General features: G+C 38.5%; 1 protein-coding gene across 1 annotated transcript in view; it reads right to left on the bottom strand.

The window, feature by feature from the left end:
- sv2ca (synaptic vesicle glycoprotein 2Ca) overlaps positions 1–19,852 on the bottom strand; it is a 71,374-nt gene that overhangs the window by 43,127 nt on the left and 8,395 nt on the right. The window contains exon 2 of the mRNA XM_015608127.3: positions 11,198–11,877. Within this exon, the coding sequence (XP_015463613.3) occupies positions 11,198–11,786 (589 nt within the window). The 5' untranslated portion in view covers positions 11,787–11,877. The remainder of the gene's footprint in view (positions 1–11,197; positions 11,878–19,852) is intronic.

Here is a 19,852-nt window from a genome sequence, read left to right as displayed (position 1 = left end):
TTAACTTGTTTTCTTTGCATTTCTTTGAGATTTTCTTTTTTTCTAATTTTCTGCAAATAAATGCTCTGAATGAGAATATTTTTATTTGGAATTAGGGAGAAATGTTGTCTGTAGTTTATAGAATAAAACAACAATGTTCATTTTACTCAAACATATACCTATAAATAGCAAAATCAGATAAACTGATTAAGAAACTGCATCTTTATTTTTTCCAGAGCTGTATGTATGTATATTAGGGATGCACATTGATATCAGAATTATATCAGTATCAGCCAATAATTATTTGCATATATATAACTATATTAACACATTATTAACCTTTTTTCACTGATAGTCCACTCATGTATCTGTGGTTTCTACTTTCTTTCTCACTCTCTAATTAAGCAGACATTTAGTGACCGTATAATCTAGACTGAGTATCATAAACCAGAGCAGGTCATTTTTCTCCTCTTACAGCTGTTGAGAAATATGGATTACAGCAGCACTCAGGACGACAGCTTTTCATCACAATGTCCCCAGAGGTACCCACTGTACTGCTTTTCAAAAGCTACATTCCAAACAGCAATTTCCAACATTTTCACTCCGCTTCTAATAAACGCCTGGGTCTCTACTTTCATCAAAACATAAATGAGCAAAATTTCTAATGAGTCAATCTAGACATCTAATGATGTCAAAAAAAAATATATATATATATATATACATACTTATACTGTATGAATTCCAGGTGATGCTAAGAAGCATAGTTTATTTATTAAGGCTACATTTTAAAAATGTTATTCAAACATTTAGTTCAGTTTAAAATGACTTGTTTTGGAAAATAACACATTAAAGGTGAATCTTTTTTTTAAAGATTAATTAAGGACATCCTTGTTCCAAAGAAATAGAATGACCAAAAATAAAAAAAAAATAATCATGATCTTAATTATGATTGGTCACAGAACTGTTGTTGTGTGATATTGTTTTAGTTTGTTTATTTAAGGACAAAATGCATATTTAAGTGGAAATCATTTATATTGCTGTTAAGTACTTGTTTAATTTGTGCTAAAACTGGTTATTTTATTTATACAATGCTTCAATAATAATAATATAAAAATAGTAAAAAAAAAAAAAAACTTTACGGACAACTTTTCTTTTTTTTCTTTCTTTTTCTTAGCTTTACCAACGCATCAGGCGAGACTAAAATAACAGGACTCAAACACGGGCAAAATATTTGGTCGGGACCAAAGTCAAAGCCTAAACATTTTTTTTTTGCTTTTTTTGTAAAGTTGAGTTTAAACCACTTTAAAGGATCAATATGCTCAGTATGCTCTCTGATCAATATATTGGAAACAAAGGCTCATTATTCATTCATTCTAATTTAGGCAATTCATCCTTCCAATGAAGGACTGATGGACACTCATCTAAAGTGTTTTATTGAGCTGGGAGCACAATATCTCCGGCTACTATTAATTAAGTATAAAGGAAAGTGAGTTTATGAATGTAAAGCTAGATCTCTGAGGCTTTTTAAAGTGGAGAACCTGCAGCTGAGTAAAGGCGAGGTGACGGGACGTGTCGTGCTGTAGAATGCTAGAGTGCACTGGAGTCTGGAGCTGGTAAATGCCAGGCGGTGGCAGTGGTCAGGTGAACTTTAGCACTGCAGGGGGAGCAGGGGTACACATGCCTATAGGCTACAAGATTTCACAGAGCACTTGCTTTTCTCAGCAGGACCTAAAGGGAAATCATCAATTCCAATCCACACAGCTGAAAATCACACGGGGAGAGCTCTATGGGAAAACTGCAACTGTTACAAATGGAGTAACAAAGTGAAGAGGAGCACAACACAGCTCACTGACAACAGAGATACCGGCCTCACTAACATAAGCATTACACACACATGCCATTTATCAACAGTCGAGACTTGTGAATGCACTACTATTTACTATTTACTATATGCTCAAATATCTGAATTCTAACAGCCAGCATAAATACAATTAATGGATTTGAGTAATGGAAAAGAATAATTATTGAGAATGAATCAAAAAGTATAGACAACGCTTTAAACACAAAGCAGTTTATGGAGATTTATGTACGTAGAGACATGTAAGGTAGAGGAGTCTGAGAAAGAGAAGTGTAAAGTAAGGAAGTCTGAGGTACAGAAGTGTAACGTATAGTAGTCTGAGCGAGTAAAGTGTGAAATGTAATGTAATGTAGAGACCAGTACAGTAGAAATGTCTGAGTTAGAAAGGTGTAAAGTAGAGAAGTGTAAAGTAGGGAAAGTAGGGAAGTCTGAGGTAGAGAAGTGTAAAATAGAAATATCTGAGGTAGAAAAGTGTAAAGTAGAGAAGTCTAAAATAGAGAACAGAAAAGTAGAGAAGTGTAAAGTAGAGAAGTGTAAAGTAGGGAAGTCTGGGGCAGAGAAATGTAAAGTAAAAAAGTCTGAGGTAGAGAAGTGTAAAGTAGAGAAGTGTAAAGTAGAGAAGTGTACAGTAGATAAGTCTGAGGTAGAGAAGTGTAAAGTAAAAAAGTCTGAGGTAGAAAAGTGTAAAGTAGAGAAGTGTAAAGTAGAGATGTGTGAGGTAGAGAAGTGTAAAGTAGACATGTGTGAGGTAGAGAAGTGTAAAGTAGAGAAGTGTAAAGTAGACATGTGTGAGGTAGAGAAGTGTAAAGTAGAGAAGTGTAAAGTAGAAATGTGTGAGGTACAGAAGAAAAGAGACATGTAGAGAAGAGAAGAGAAGAGAAGAGAAGAGAAGAGAAGAGAAGAGAAGAGAAGAGAAGGAGCATCTTTTTGCTTTGTCAGCTCCTCAGAGAGAACGCTGGGGAGCAGTGGAAATGTTCAAACTGCATGGCAGCCTCTTTTCTGATTTCACGCTTTGATGCTCCTGACTGGGAAAGAGAGAGTTGGAGGAACTGTTTTACAGGAGCTGTGCATTATTAATGCTTTCACTTAAAAAAAAAAAAATCACTCGATCGAGCAAGACTAGCAAATACAACACCGCATTAACACCATCAGTACAGTTTCTTCATTAACCCTACATTAACCTGTGGACTAGCGAACGCTGTGTTTACTAAAGCAGTGCTAGTCTGTAGAGGGAAAAATAATCAGATAGATACAGAGAAAAATATTTATGTTCTGTTACAGTTGGGGTATGTACATACATATACATACATACCCCTCCACACACACACACACTCTCTCTCTCTTTCCTTTTCACAGAGGAGTCGTGCAGGAGCTGTAATCTCTGCAGTGGTGTGATTTCACCGCAGTTTAGCCATGCTCAGTTGCCCCTGGTCTATACAGCACAACTGCGCTGCCAGAGAGAGAAAGAGGGGGGGGGGGGGGGAGAGAAGGAAAGAGATCAAGGAAGATGTAGATGTTGAAAAAAAAGAAAAAGTAGAAAGAAAAAGGCCTTCTGGCTCTGTGTCAGCATTAATGGAAAGGACTACACTGCTTGCTTAAAGCACAGTCCATTATCCTAATTGTGTGATGCAGCAATTTCCTTTTGGCTTGGGCTGATTCGCCTGTAGAACCTTAATTTCTTCATTTAGCAAAGAAGAGGTCAGATAATGAAGAGCGTTCTTAGAGCACATGCACATTATGAAGAACAGCAAAGTCACAATTTTCTGCAGTAGTAAAACAACACAGAAAAAACAAGAACTGAATGGGATTCCGTTGTTTCTTTCACGCTCTATTATAAAAGCTCGCCCCTCCTGTGTCTGCTCTCTCTTTGCCAAATAGGATTCTGTATTAAATTATTGGAAGCATGAGACAGCCTTCCTGGATGTGCTGTATGATTTATATTTAGATTTATGACCCTTTCTCAACAACCATGCTGGTTTCCACAGGGGTCCATTCTAGGTCACATTTTGTTTCCTTTAGCATTTACACTGCTCAGACCAATGACTGTAGATAACTATGGAAAAACATTAACTGTGCAGAATATATCAAAAGTGAAGTCACCACAAGTCTAACGTAGAGAAGTGTGAAGTACAGAAATCTAAAGTAGAGGAGTGTGAGGTAAATAAGTCTAAAGTAGAGAAGTGTAAATTAGAGAAGTGTGAGGTAAATAAGTCTGAGGTAGAGAAGGGTGAGGTAAATAAGTCTAGAGTAGAGAAGTGTAAATTAGAGAAGTGTGAGGTAAATAAGCCTGAGGTAGAGAAGCGTGAGGTAAATAAGTCTAAAGTAGAGAAGTGTAAATTAGAGAAGTGTGAGGTAAAAAGGTCTGGGGTAGAGAAGTGTGAGGTAAATAAGTCTACAGTAGAGAAGTGTAAATTACATAAGTGTGAGGTAAACAAGTCTAGAGTAGAGAAGTGTAGCGTAGAGAAGTGTGAAGTACAGAAATCTGAGGTAGAGGAGTGTGAGGTAAATAAGTCTAAAGTAGAGAAGTCTGAGGTAGAGGAGTGTGAGGTAAATAAGTCTAAAGTAGAGAGGTCTGAGGTAGAGAAGTGTAAAGTAGAAGTGTGAGGTAAATAAGTCTGGGGTAGAGAAGTTTAAATTCGAGAAGTCTGAGGTAGAAAAATGTAAAGTAGAGAAGTCTGAGGTAGAAGTGTAAAGTAAAGAAGCCACCACATGTCTAGTACCCAAGACTTCATAGGTCCACCCATCACCATATGTTTCAATGACAAAAATGTAAATTTTCTGTCTAATGTCCTGTGTCCGATTCCAATAGTTAGTTTTCTCTGTGCTAAAATTAGCAGATTTTTTTATTTACCCCAAGAAATCAGTTTTTAAAATGTTATTCTGCTTTTTTGTAAAAAGGAAATGCCTGCACTGTTTAAATAGCAACAGCGCTTCTGAATAAATCTACACAGATTGAATTGGTGGTCTGGAAATGAGATGTATTGATATATACACTACCGTTCAAAAGTTTGGGGTCACATTGAAATGTCCTTATTTTTGAAGGAAAAGCACTGTACTTTTCAATGAAGATAACTTTAAACTAGTCCTAACTTTAAACAAATACACTCTGTACATTGCTAATGTGGTAAATGACTATTCTAGCTGCAAATGTCTGGTTTTGGTGCAATATCTACATAGGTGTATAGAGCAACTATCACTCCAGTGTTCTAATGGTACAATGTGTTTGCTCATTGGCTCAGAAGGCTAATTGATGATTAGAAAACCCTTGTGCAATCATGTTCACACACCTGAAAACAGTCTAGCTCATTACAGAAGCTACAAAACTTTCATCTGAAACTCAACAGTCTATTCTTGTTCTTAGAAATGAAGGCTATTCCATGCGAGAAATTGCTAAGTTGAAGATTTCCTACAACGGTGTGTACTACTCCCTTCAGAGGACAGCACAAACAGGCTCTAACCAGAGTAGAAAAAGAAGTGGGAGGCCGCGTTGCACAACTAAGCAAGAAGATAAGTACATTAGAGTCTCTAGTTTGAGAAACAGACACCTCACAGGTCCCCAACTGGCATCTTCATTAAATAGTACCCACAAAACACCAGTGTCAACATCTACAGTGAAGAGGCGGCTGCGGGATTTTGGGCTTCAGGGCAGAGTGGCAAAGAAAAAGCCATATCTGAGACTGGCTAATAAAAGAAAAAGATTAAGATGGGCAAAAGAACACAGACATTGGACAGAGGAAGACTGGAAAAAAGTGTTGTGGACGGATGAATCCAAGTTTGAGGTGTTTGGATCACAAAGAAGAACGTTTGTGAGACGCAGAACAAATGAAAAGATGCTGGAAGAATGCCTGACGCCATCTGTTAAGCATGGTGGAGGTAATGTGATGGTCTGGGGTTGCTTTGGTGCTGGTAAGGTGGGAGATTTGTACAGGGTAAAAGGGATTCTGAATAAGGAAGGCTATCACTCAATTTTGCAACGCCATGCCATACCCAGTGGACAGCGCCTGATCGGAGCCAATTTTGTCCTACAACAGGACAATGACCCTAAACACACCTCCAAATTGTGCAAGAACTATTTACAGCAGAAGCAGGCAGCTGGTATTCTATTGGTAATGGAGTGGCCAGCGCAGTCACCAGATCTGAACCCCATTGAGCTGTTGTGGGGGCAGCTTGACCGTATGGTACGCCAGAAGTGCCCATCCAACCAATCCAACTTGTGGGAGCTGCTTCTAGAAGCGTGGGGTGCAATTTCTCCAGCTTACCTCAACAAATAAACAGCTAGAATGCCAAAGGTGTGTAATGCTGTAATTGCTGCAAATGGAGGATTCTTTGATGAAAGCAAAGTTTGATGTAAAAACAATGTTATTTCAAATACAAATCATTATTTCTAACCTTGTCAATGTCTTGACTCTATTTTCCATTCATTTCACAACGTATGGTGGTGAATAAGTGTGACCCCAATATGGTGGTGAATTGTTTGAGTGACCCCAAACTTTTGAACGGTAGTGTATATATATATAATACATTTTTCTTTAGTGTTTCAAAGTGATTGCTAGGTGGTTGTTATGGAGTTTTCAGATAGTTGGTCTTGCCATGTAGTCATCCTAACTTCCTAACAGCTACAGCTACTACAACCCCTGAGCTGCATAATTAGCACACAGGGGTGATGATTACCAGAAGATTTTTTACTGTAAATGTAATAATAGATATTAAGCTATTCCACAACTACACTAAAATTATTATAGAATCTAGGCAGAGCATAGCTAGATTAGGAGTAATATTAAGTGAATGAATAACAACCGACATCCATATAAACAGTGTTTGTGCATCATATATGTAAAATGAGCAATATATTCCGTTTGTTTTTTTTTTTGGTTAGCTTCTCTTGTTTAAATGGGTGGTGATGATGGATACAGCGATACAGAGACAGAGGACAAGACAGAGAAAGAGATGGTGTAAGAAGAGCAGAGAGAGGAGGAGGAAAGGGTGTAAGAGTGGACAGAAAATGACTAAATGTCCTGGAACTGGTGACGTTAGAATGCTGATTATGGGCTGTAGAAATGACTCAGATCTGAGAACATTTAGGCTCAGGTTTATTGATATCTCATAAGAAGAACACCCTGTACTAACATGATTTTAGCCTTTTCTCTGAATGGAATGAAAGTGTGCCTTTCTCTGCACACTTAGCCTCCCAGATAGATATTAAGCCTAGTCATTGGTCACTTAGGGCATTTTAGCCAAATGTTTCATTTAGTCTGGCTTCAGTCAATTTCTGTTAATTTTAGTGTATCTTTAATTTGACTGCATTAAGCCAGTAGAGAATTAGAGAGGTTAAGTGCCGATTTTAAAGTATTAGTTCTTTGCACAATCCCAAATAAACTGGATAGAGTTACAACCCCCCACAGAAAATGGTCCCACTGCTCCACAGCTCAATTTTGGGTGACTTTATTCCCCTCTAGATACAATTTAAGGCTCTTTCAAGATGTAATTTTCTCTACACTACACAACTGCTGAGTGGATAGCATTCAGAAGCGTAATTAACTGAGCTCATCTTAATCATCAGACAGTCCTGTCTCTCAATGACCTTTAGGCAATTCTTCACGGTAAGAGGTCAGCAGAGGACGACCTGTACAAATTCATTCACGATAGTTCTAAGAGACACTACACACACACACACACACACACATCCACAACTGATTGCAACTGGAGAGAGCTTACAATTATGACTCAACACACTTCACTGAAAAAGAAAGGACTGATTTCCTGGAAGGCTTATTAAAAAAAAAAAAAGAAAAAGAAAAGTTCAAGCAGCGAGGCCTGATAGTTGGACTGCAACAACATAGTCGACAACATCGATTAAAAAAATTGTCGACACTGAATTTTACTGTTGACTAGGGGTGTCATGATTCTCTAAATCCTCGATTCGATTTTATTTCCGTTTTTAGGGTCACGATTCGATTCGATTCTCGATTTTCTCGAAAATATACAATATCTTATTTCAAAAGGTGGGCTTGATATAACTGATGCAAAGTGATACAAGTGATCTGTAATACACCACATTAGGCACTAATGGTCAAATTTAAATAATTTAATTAAGATATATATGTATTATATATATATTTTTATATTTTATTTAAGTTTTTCTTAAGAAGATTAGAATGTCCACATTCTCTGTAGAAAGGGCTGCTCTTTGAGCAGTCACAGTGACCGCGGCGTCGGCCACAGTGTGCTGCACCATTTGCGTAGCGTGGGTGCTTGCGTAGCTTAGCGGGAGGGATCGTCGATCCTCTTTTTGACTTCGAGGCTCGAGACCATGACATAATTTCGATCGATTTCGATGAAACATCGAAATCGTTACACCCCTACTGTTCACGCATCATTTATGTGTGATGGAGCAGCCTGCTCTAGGGTTCTAGGTTCAAGTCCCTATCTGGGTTAAATTTTCTCCGGGGAATCACATGCAGCTCACTCTCTGTGTCTCCAAAAATGTAAACACCCCAGATAAGGGACAAGACAACACACATACTCACTATACATCAACTCGTTATACATTTAATAATATTATCAGTGTTTAAATCCAACATATAGTGCTTTAGTTGTTTTAGAGATGATTTAATTTTTTATCAAAACATGGTCCAATTTAAAGTGAGATATACGTACTGTTAATATTTACATCTCATTTGAAGACATTTAAGCCTTAAAGTTGTTTTAGAGATTATTAAATTTTTTATCAAAACATGGTCAAATTTAAAGTGATATATTTGTACTGTTAATATTTCAATCTTAACTGAAGACATTTAAGTAGAGTTTCCTGAAAATAACAATATCCGGCATGTGAATCTCCTATAGGGGTGTGCCATATCGTGGCGTGCAAAATCATTTTGCCAACATTTTTTATTATAGTGAGCGATATTATACCCTGAAATATCGTCTCATATCACCCACCCCTAATTATAACATTAGGGTACTCCTTTTTTGCAGTTTTTAGCAAAAGAAAAATTCACATTGTTCTCATTATATATCTACTAGAGACAGATTATATCTGTCCAGAATAATTTATTCAACTTCAGTCCTGAATATATGGAGATATATGGAGTGTAGTATTAGTATCATGACATTCTGGATCTGACAAATCTGATAAAATTCTTGTATTGTTTTAATATTTCAGTTAGGGGTGTGACATATATCATATGCAATAATAAAATTATCGAGATATTCGTGAAAATATCATGAAATATTTTTATATTATTTTAGGGCCATAACAGTTTTATTATTATTTTTAGTTTAATATAGGTACGTCAACTCTAAAAAACGCCCTAAAAGTTTACCTGTCAAGATGCAGTAAAACATACATTGTATCGGGACCCTCACCAAGCTTCCATGAGACATGGCAAAAGTCAAGGGACTCCGTACTATTTCCTGATCAATGCCATCTAGCATATCGTTGCATTCTTGTCTTCAAAAACAAGAGAACAAAGCAAAAACGGTAAGGAACGGAAAATAAATTGGTCACGTTTTAGTCTGTATTTCTGCCTCTTTGGGGTGAGGACCTAAGAAAAGCCCTCCAGATCTGATGAACATCTCAGATCTCAAAGGCCAGGCTGCAGTGGTGGTCACGGGTGGCCACGTGCGATTATGCCTTAAAAGCCACTTACAGCGGAAGGACAAAGGGAGAGAGGGAGCATGAAAGAGAAAGAAGCAGAGCGTACCACGCGATGCCCACAGGGCTCTCCCCAGACACACAAGGACGTGGAGGAAGTGAGGAGAGAGGAGAGAGAGGAAGAGCAAGAGAGAGAGAGAGAGAGAGAGGGAGAGAGATTGACTCAGGCTTGATTGATTAATTTGTGACGCATGTAAGGCAATTCCAATTCATTTGATGAGTCGACAGTAGAAAAAAAATTGCTGTGATTAAAAAGTATATTTCAAACACCCTGCAGAAACTCTACATAAGAAATTGGACAAAAATTAATAGTAATGCCCCCATCAAATTATATTACCTATAAGTCTTCCAGACTATGAGAAAAATTATTTGGAAATATTTGATAACCAAAAAAGTGTTGAACAAACCAGAATAAGCTTTAGATTTTAGATTTTTCAAAGTAGCACTCTTTGCTTACATCACAGTTTTGCACATCTTGGCTGGATTTTCTCAGCCAGCTTTATGAGGTAGAGTCACCTTGAACAACAGCTTTCAGTTAACAGCTGTGCTGAACTTTTTCTTGCCATTTTACTGTGTTTGAGAGCGTCATTTGTAAAGTTGTGAAGAGGTAGAGTTGGTATACAGTGATTAGCCCTATTTGAGTAATGTTCTAATCCAAAACTAATCCAAACTACTGAACTAAGAAAAAAAAATAAAGAATTTTAGTCAATATGAAACATTTCAAGAACTTTGAAAGTATCCTCAGGTGCAGTAGCAAAGACCATCAAAAATGGTATGATGAAACTGGCACTCATCAGGATCACCCCAAGAAAGGAAGACAAAGTTACCTCTGAGTTACCAGCCTCAAAAAAACCCAAGTTAACAGCTCCCCAGATAAGTGTTAACAGGGTATTTTGTATTGTTTAACACTTTTAAGTTACTACATGATTCATTATGTGCTCCTTCATAGTCTGTATGCCTCCAGTATTCATTTACAATGTAGTAAAAGTGGTACTGTACACATTAGAGACATCCATAAAAATTAAAACTAAAATGTAAATCAAGTGAAAAATGTTTTCAATCATTAATCATTATATCATTTTCAGCAGAAGCTACATTTTAATAACTGTATAACAATGCATCTCGTCATACACTGACTAGGGGTGTGCCATTTCGTATAGTAAGCGATAATATCGGCAACTTTTTTGAATATTGTGAATGATATTATATCCTGAAATATCGTGACATATTACCCACCCCTAATTATCTTATTATCTTACACTTATTACTACTTTTTTTATGTTTTTAGCAAAAGGAAAAATCGCACTGTTCTCATTTTTCTATTATATATTATATATATTTACTAGAGACAGAATATATATGTCCAGTATCATTCATTTTACTTTAGTTTTGGATATATAGAGATATTTGAAGTGTAGTATAAGTATCATGACATTCTGGATCATTGACTTCTGTTACAAATCTGTTAAATTTCTTGTATTTTTTTTATATTTCAGTTATAGGTGTGCCATATCATATCGTATGCAATATTAATATTACATTTTTTTTTTTCATTTTCATGCAGTAGTGTATTTATGTTTTATTTGAATGTTTTGTCATATCGCCAAGAATATCGTTATCGCAAAAATAACATAAAATATTGTGATATTATTTTAGGGTCATTTCGCCCACCTCTAACACTGACCAATCAACAGATATCTTACCAAGCCAGCCAGAGCTTGAATCAGGCACACACATGTCTGTCTCAGCACTGGGCAGGACAAAGCCCACCACGAAAACCTCCACCCCGTCCGACATGAGCGCCAGTCCCAGTGTGAGGAAGAGCTGCCACTGAAACCTCCCATGCCCACATTCCTGGATGATCAGCTCGTACTGCTGCGCCAGTTCCTCTTCATCTGCCTGCCTTTCGCTCTCCAACTCCTTCCGGTCCTTCAGGCCGTCCGCCACAGGCCGCCCCAGAGCCACCTGCCCGACCCCAGGCTTAGCATCTGATGGGATGCCCTGGTACTCGCCCTCGTAGATTTCGTCTTCATCATCGTGGCCCTCAGTGGCATCACTGGATCCTTCCTCATCGTTGGCGTGACCACCCTCGTAGTTCCCCTGGGTTTGGCTGTAGTAGTCACCGTCGTCTTCGTCTTGGAAGCGTTGGTAGGCACGACTGTGAGAGTACTCGTCTGAGGCCCGGTCCACGGCCTTGTTCACCTTTTTAGTGGCTTGCCGTTTGGCCTCCTTGGCGATGTCCTTTGCCCCCTTCATCAGGGACGTCCGGTCCCGGGGGTCTGTGTCATCCATGGTCTGGAAAGGACCCGGTCAGTGGAGAGGGCGACGTCTGCAGTTACCACAAAAGAAGAGCCTCAAACTCCCTGGCTCTCATTGGTGGAGTCTAAAAGAAGAAGAGAGAGGATGCTTATGTTATGTTTAGTTGAGATACAATAGTGCAAAAGTTGTTAAGTCACTTTTTACTTGTGATTTTAGATCTCAGTGTGGAAGATGTGCATAAGCAGGCAGTTAAACAACTCTAGAACTTTCACTTCCATTTCTTTTTTATAGACATTTTTCAGTGAAAAAAGGTGGATGACAGCATTTCCTTAGATAAACAAAAAGATGAGGAAGCAGAGAGACAAATCACATATTTATAGTATTGGTGTCAATGGATTAAAAAGATTAATCAGATAATTCGCAACATGACTAGAGTCCGAGTCATTTGATTTTGAGTATCTGCCGATACCGAGTCCCGATCCAATATTTTGGTAATGAGATAAACAAAAAAGGAAGAACACATCCAAGTGTTTTTTTTAATTTATTTTGCTCATTACCTTTAACACCCTGAAAACACCATCCCCACTGTGAAACATGGTGGTGGCAGCATCATGCTGTCAGAATGCTTTTCTTCATCAATGACTATGAAGCTGGTCAGATTTAATGGGAAGATAGACAGAGCTAGAAACAAAGCAATCCTGAAAAAAAAACCTGTTGGAGGCTGCCAAAGACTTGAGACTGTGAACTAGATTCACCTTCCGGCAAGACAATGACCCTAAACATACATCCAGAGCTACAGTGGAATATGTATATGTTACAGTGGAATATGAATATGTGTGTTAGAATGGCCCAATCAACATCCTGACCTAAATCCCTTTGAGAATCTATGGAAAGACATTGAAATAAAAAAAATTATGCTGTTCCCTTCAAACTGGCTGAGCTTGAGCTCTCTTGCAGAGAAGAATGGGGCAAAAATCTCAGTCTCAAAAGGTGGCCCTACTGCATACTGATATATTGATATTTGATTCAAATTTTTAGAACCATGTATTATTTTTTCGTTCCACTTCAAAATTATGTGCTACTGTGCATTAGTCTATCACTTAAAATCTCAATAGAATACATTTACTTTTGGTGTTAGGGTGACAAAATGTGATTTTTGTAAGCCACTGTACATTCTGCTATCCAGGAGTAGATTTGAGAACCATGCACAGATCTCTTTCTGATAGATTACTTTGGTAATGTAAGGTTACAAAGGTAAAAAGCATAAGGAAAATGAGAAAAATCATTCTACTAGTGGATTTTTCAGGCATCAGTAGTGCCCTCAAACATTCATTTCTTAAAAATGATTCAGCCACAGGCACAGAATGTCTGCGTGATATGAAATCAAATGCACTAATAGACTAGAAAAAAGCTAACATTATGTCTAGAACAGTAAGCATATGGGGCTTTAAATTATGGATGGATACCTGTCCGCATCAGTCTGTTTGTTCCAGATTTTATCGCATATAATTTAAGAAACAGTAAACAGTAGAAACAAATATTTTAATAGTTAGTTAATAGAAATATATAAAAGCACACGGTCTTCTCAACTCATGGAGGAACTGTGAGTGTGTGAGAGTGTGTGTGTCTCTCTTTCTTGATCTGGGAGCTGTGCAGCGTGGAGGTCTAATGAAAGCTGAAGCACTGTCAGGAGAGCTCTCACTGCCTCCCATCACTGACTGACTACTGGACCCCATAACATTATCTTACTATGCACTGTCACACTGCCCACTGCAAGGTGACTGCTCTGTATTCAGCTCTCGTACAAATTAATCATTAAATTAGAGTGGGCTCCAACTTTTCAGAACGTCTGCATTGCATAAGGCTGCCAATGTAATTAGGTTTATATGGTGTAATGCAGAGGGGTATTTAAAACTAAGCCTTTTTTTGGACTCACTATATCCCCTGATCCTTCACGGGCAGGTTTCCCAGATCTAGATTAAACCTCAGCCTAAACTAAAAGCTTTTCCACAGGTGATTCACCACGGCCAATTCAATTTAGCCTGAGAGGAGGTTCAGGAGATGTTCACGTTACCAAGGTGAAGTAGCAAAAATCTGATTTTAGCATTTGAATGTGGAATAGATATTTTTTTCAGTGCTGTGTGGACATAAATTAGATTTGAATCTCTTTCATATGTGATGTTAGAAATTCAGCCTTCAGGAATCAGCAGTAGGGCTGCGCGATATATCGTTTAAGCATCGTCATTGCGATGTGTGCATTTGCAATAGTCACATTTAAATTAAATCAAATTAAATCAAACACATCATTGTTGCAATATTTTGATTCATGACACAAAAAGTAAAAACACAGTGTTGTTATTTTCTGAGTGAGCAGCTGTCTCTGTGTCTGTGTGAGTGACAGGCTGCTGCTGCCTGAGAAGCACGAAGGGGAGGGGAAGGGGGCGTAAACAGGAGGTAACCGAATGCCCTCCACATGGCTGGGCACGTGCTTGTAAACGCAGCCACTGACAGCCTGATAAAAGCTGTGCACCTCAGTCTGGTACAGTTTTTTGTGCAGATATTTCTAGTTAAACCTTTTAAAATGCCATTTAAACATTTAAATGCCAGATTAAAATGGCCAATTATTGTTGTTTTGCAGTTTTCTTTTAGGTTTGAGTGATCACTTGACTCTAAAGTGCTAACTCAGCTCTCGGTTGGCCGGGATCTCTGTAATTTTGCAATATATATCGTTGAAATAAGTGCCGAGTGGTCCAGTGGTCAAAAGCACTGCCACTATGAGAGGGAGGTCGCAGGTTCGAACCCCAGCTCATGCAGCCTTGCCATCAAGCTGACAGTGCTCAGAGGAAGCACAATTGGCCCTGCTCCCTCTGGGTGGGTAGATGGCGCTCTCTCCCCACATCACTCCTAGGGTGATGTCTGCAGCACAGATCGTATGTGAGCTGATGTATCAGAACCGAGTCGCTGCGTTTTCCTCCATGCGCACTGGCTGCTCGGCAATGCTGCATCAGCAGCAGCTCGAAAAGAATCAGTGGCTGGCTTCACATGTATCGGAGGAAGCATGTGTTAGTCTTCACCCTCCTGGTGTGTTGGTGCATCACTAGTGATAGGCGGAGGTATAGTGAGTGGGTTGGGTAATTGGCCGTGTAAATTAGGGAAACACTTCAATGTCGTGTAAATTAGGGAAAACACTTCAATGTCACATTTTATCGAGTCAGATTCAAGAATCAGGAGGCTGGATGTTCAGATTGCAAGTTTATCCTCATTCAGACAGAAAATCACACATGGGCGCAGCTTTGTTGATCAAAATTCTGGTCCAGTTGTCGACAGTCTGGTCCAGTTGCCTTACATTTCTCTCTCTGTGTCCCTCTGACTGACTAAGACATTTCGGGAGAACCTTACATACATTAGAAACTGCACAGGGGTGCAGGAGAAGAAAGGATAGGAGTTTAAGGAGGGGGATAAATTGGGAGTTGATGGTCGAAACCTTGGTTGGGAATTCAATAAACAAACAGGGGCAATGTCAACTCTCTGCAGAGACGGATGAACATCAGTTTTTCTTCAGGTGGGAAAAGAAGGATAGAGACTGAGAGAACGCACATTGTGTTGTAAACAGAATCTCTCAATGGTTCTAGCACTAGATATGAATCAATGTGGACAGTCAGAAACTTAGCGCTGTTGTGCTGTTTTTAGAATCTAAATACCTCTAGTACAACAATGTCAGAAAGACATAACGGAGCATCCACTGCGCTCTACAACAGGCAGTGTGACTCCTTCTCCTTCCTCCATAATACAGTGATATACTGCGACACAATAAAGCAAAGAACAACAGCAACAGCAAAGCCCACTTGTTCAAATAGCACCTGTAAAGTTATGTGGCTTACTCAGAGACGTAGAGCCATCCCTCAGTGTGTATGAATGCACCATATGCTCAGAGTCATGCTCTTCCCGCCAGACAACGCACTGCTGGCCTTAACACACTCTGATGGGATCAGAAGAGCCCAGCGGCCGGCTTCACTATCATTGTGTTTGTATGCTGGTGGGGAGCTGAGTGGTCAGGCGGGGGAGCGATCCATTATCTGGCCTGCTGGATGGATGTGGACCGGCTGTCTGTCAGCGAGGCAGTGAGGCAGAGCTCCGCTCTCTTTCTGACAGCAGCGTTGCAACTCGCCACTGGGCCCTGCTACAAAAAGACACCCCCCAACCCCCCCTATTCACCTGATCAGCACTGGGGGCAGGCGCTTCATCACCAGTGACAGAGCTAGTTTCTGTAGCGGAGAGATAATTTGCTGGTCTGTTGAGTCCTAATTAGAATATTTTGGTAATGCTACATACTGTATTTATTCCTATATGTTAAAAATAAAATACATCTATTTACAGAGCTTGTTATTTTATTATATATTACAGCACATAGATTAGTGTTAATTAAACATTAAATCTAGTCCATAATCCATAATTGTTGTATTGCACTGTAGTTTTTCCCCGTTTCAGCTTCAAAATACACAATATGAGCTGGTTTTAAACATCAAGCATTAACATCAGAACAAGAACTACCTTGTGCTAGAAAGAATGACCTACAGTATATAAACAATAGTGAAATGTGATATCTATGAAGAGTATGTGGGGTGAAGAATCACACTTCTCTATTTGGAAGTCTGATGGACAAGTCTGTGTTTGACAAATGCTACATTACTCCCCTGATTGCATTTTGCCAACTGTAAAGTTTGGCGGAGGAGGGATAATGCTTTGGAGATGTTTTTTAGGTGATGGCTTCGGCCCCTTAGTTTCAGGAAAGGCAAACCTTACTGCTTTAGCATTCAAAAATATTTTAAACTACCTGTCCGTATATAATGTTTATGTTGCTGTGTATCCTGTGTAGGGTTGGGCGCTATGACGGTATTTCGGTATACCACGGTATTTAAATATGACGGTATATTAACCACGTTACGTGCCAAAGCTGTACTTTGAAAAACGGGACGTTTAAGACATTCTGCGAATCCACAATGAAAGAGCAGTAGGAGGGGTAAGCAGTTGGAGCTCACTGATTGGTTATGGGTTAGAGATTCTCACTGAGGAGATCATACAGCAAAAACTCAATAAACTCTACAGGTTTCACTAATTTTTACGGAAATTTCGCCACAAATAGCCACATTTGTGCTGGAGTGGCAATAAAACCCCAACAACCAACCAACCACCGAAATGATCAGATTTATCAGTTTATCCTGCAGCGTGGGGTGTTCTGGTGTATGAGTTACTCACAGGTAAAGTTACAGCTGCTTCTCAAATATTCCTCATCTCCTGTTTCTCTACAAAACAGGTTTTTAATCCCATACAGAATTCTGCAGTTTCCTCAGGGTTTTCTGTCGTTATTTCGCGGCTAGCTCGAGCGCTGTAAATATAAGTAATTCCACGGACCGCGAGGCGCTCTGCGCACTGCAGCACGCTGCCGAAATCTGACCCCCGCAAAATCCGGCTCCACTTTGCGAACAGAAACGGCACAACACCACCCGCTGTTAAACTGCTGTAGTGAAAACAGCGCTTAAAAATAAATTAACAAACACGAAAATGAGGGTATTCAATCTGTAATTTCAGTTCGTTTTATTTTTATTAGTTTTAGTTAAGGAGAAATTTCACTTTCAGTTTTCGTTTTTTTGTTAGTTTTCGTTAACAATAATACTTTGTTACTTAGGTATATGGTGATTTATCAGGCCATAGCTTTATATAAAATAAAAATAGTATTAAAAATTTAGATGACAACATCACAGACTATTTCCTGGAGCCTGGACTTACCCAAAATTCTCCATCACTTTCCTCGGGCCGGGTCGGGTCCGGGCAGAGAAATAAAAATCAATGTCAAAAGTATCGTAAAAATTACTGTTTGCATATCTGTATCAGAATTTTTTAAACAATACCCAGCCATAGTGTCTTTTGCTACAGAATGTTACCCGCAGTATATAAACAACTGTGAAACTTGACATTTAAGTAACTGGGTACTGTCACAGGTTCTTTCAAAGTTTTCTAATCCCGAAGAGAGTGTGTGAGTTAACTTAAGAGTACAGTTTAGCCATGATCACTCACAGGAGGACTGAAAATAGGCCTTGCACTCTTGATAGCCTCTGTCTGGATGATCTATGGTGTTTCTGTTCTCGCTGGTCTCGCAGGGTGCGTGAAAAAACAGCAGGTCAAGATCCACGTGCGTGAATGTTTTAGTGTATATGGCAGGCTGAAACACACAGTGCTGCTTCATAAGGGGATTGTTTTTCTGCTGACACTGCAATCCATTAATTAGATCTCCATATTAAGAAACACAGTATTCTTCACATTTAGGTTGTGTTAGGTAGACTGAGTCCCGATGAGATACTTTGTCAATGCAAAAAAACAAGAAGAGTTTTTATTTTTAATTTTTAATTAAATATTAATATTAATTATTATTAAAACATTTTTATAACAAAACCAACAAGTACCTAAGTCCCATATAAATGATTTCCATTTACATATGCATTTTTTTCTTAAATAAACAAACTAAGAAATGTCAGACAAAAACAATACTTTGATTTATCACAATTAAGATTATGGTTAATTTTTTTATGCTGCTGGTTCTCTGTATTTTTTGGAGGGAGAAAATATTAGATTTACTAGATTTAGATTAGACTTTTTTACTGTATTATAATATCTATATTATAACATAGTGCAGTTATATACTTTTTAAATTAGAAATTAACTTTAATGGAGGAAATAAACTTATTTGCATATATTTGCAAATATCTATCTACTGAGATTCTCTCTGGAAGCATCTATATGTAAAGATGTACATTTTCTAGTACCCTATTTGAAAAATCGCTTTAAAGTAGTAATTTGATTAACCGCCCAGCCCTAAAACACTGTATCTGAAAACTGTAAATCATTGTGCATAATGATCCCTCTTTGAAATACTGTGATATTATATTTATGCCATATTGGCTATATTAGTAGTGCAAGTTTACACAACTACTCTTTTGTTGCTTGTGTAAATCTGCCACTCTTATTGACTTTGACGGACACATCCGCACACTCAGCTGACTAACTGAAAGAAAGGTGGATGGGAGATGGTTTCTTTCATTAATGTCAGACAGTGGGAATCAGCCAAGTCCAAAAATAGACCAAAATACTTCAAATTGAAGGTCAAATAGCATCAAAAAGCATATTTTAAACCACTGATCGAATCTTTTTTACAACCTAACATTAATTCATAGTCAAAATACAACATTACTTCAATAAAGGTAATAGAATGTGTAATAGAATTACCAACGATGTTTGCTTTGGGAAGGTTACTTCTCAACTACTGTATTTTTCGCAATATAAGGCACACTTCCAATCCTTAAATTTTCCCAAAAATCGACAGTGCACCATATAATCTGGTTCACTTTATAATTCGGTGCGCTCTATATATGAATTTTGTCAGTCAAGTTTTAAGAAGCAAAACAAAGCCACTCCACTAAGTGCAGCATTATACAGAAGATTTAGTTTAGTTCTCCAGCAGTATTAGCATTAGCCGCTAAATGCACCAAGCGCCAGCTCTCTAAAATTGCTATTTAGAGCTGCGTATTATCGGCCTGTAGCCTGCTGCTAACCCTGGCTAGCACTGCTGGAGCTACATTAGCATTAACCGCTAACCGCGCTAGGCGCAAGCTCTTTTGCTGTTCAGAGGTGAGAATACCGGACTGTGTGTTTACTGTATTAAAACAAGCTTTGAACCGCTAGCTAATATTTACCTGGCTTACCAGAAGACTCAGAGTTTCTCAGTGTAGAGCTGTCAGGCAGCATTAGCCTCTAATGCTAATGCTCTAGCTTTAGTGGAAATCTGGAAATCTAAGCTTATAAATGGAAGCGCTTCACTCACCCAAACGAACAGGAGAGAAATCTGTGTAGATTAATATTCAGAATTTGTTTGACTCGTCTTTCTAGTCTGATTTTTTTTTTTTTCGATTACAGTTTTGTTTATTTAACTTAGCTTAGCTTTACATGTCAGGTGAGACCTGCTGAATTAGAAGGAAAACATGCCGACACCCCTGTGCCTTACTAGTGTAGCATGAAATGTGCCTCATAATCTGGTGCACCTTACG

This window comes from Astyanax mexicanus, chromosome 22, assembly GCF_023375975.1.
Source record: "Astyanax mexicanus isolate ESR-SI-001 chromosome 22, AstMex3_surface, whole genome shotgun sequence".
Lineage (NCBI taxonomy): Eukaryota > Metazoa > Chordata > Actinopteri > Characiformes > Acestrorhamphidae > Astyanax > Astyanax mexicanus.
The sequence above is the reverse complement of the archived record's forward strand: the minus strand, read 5'-3'. Positions and strand labels throughout refer to the sequence as shown.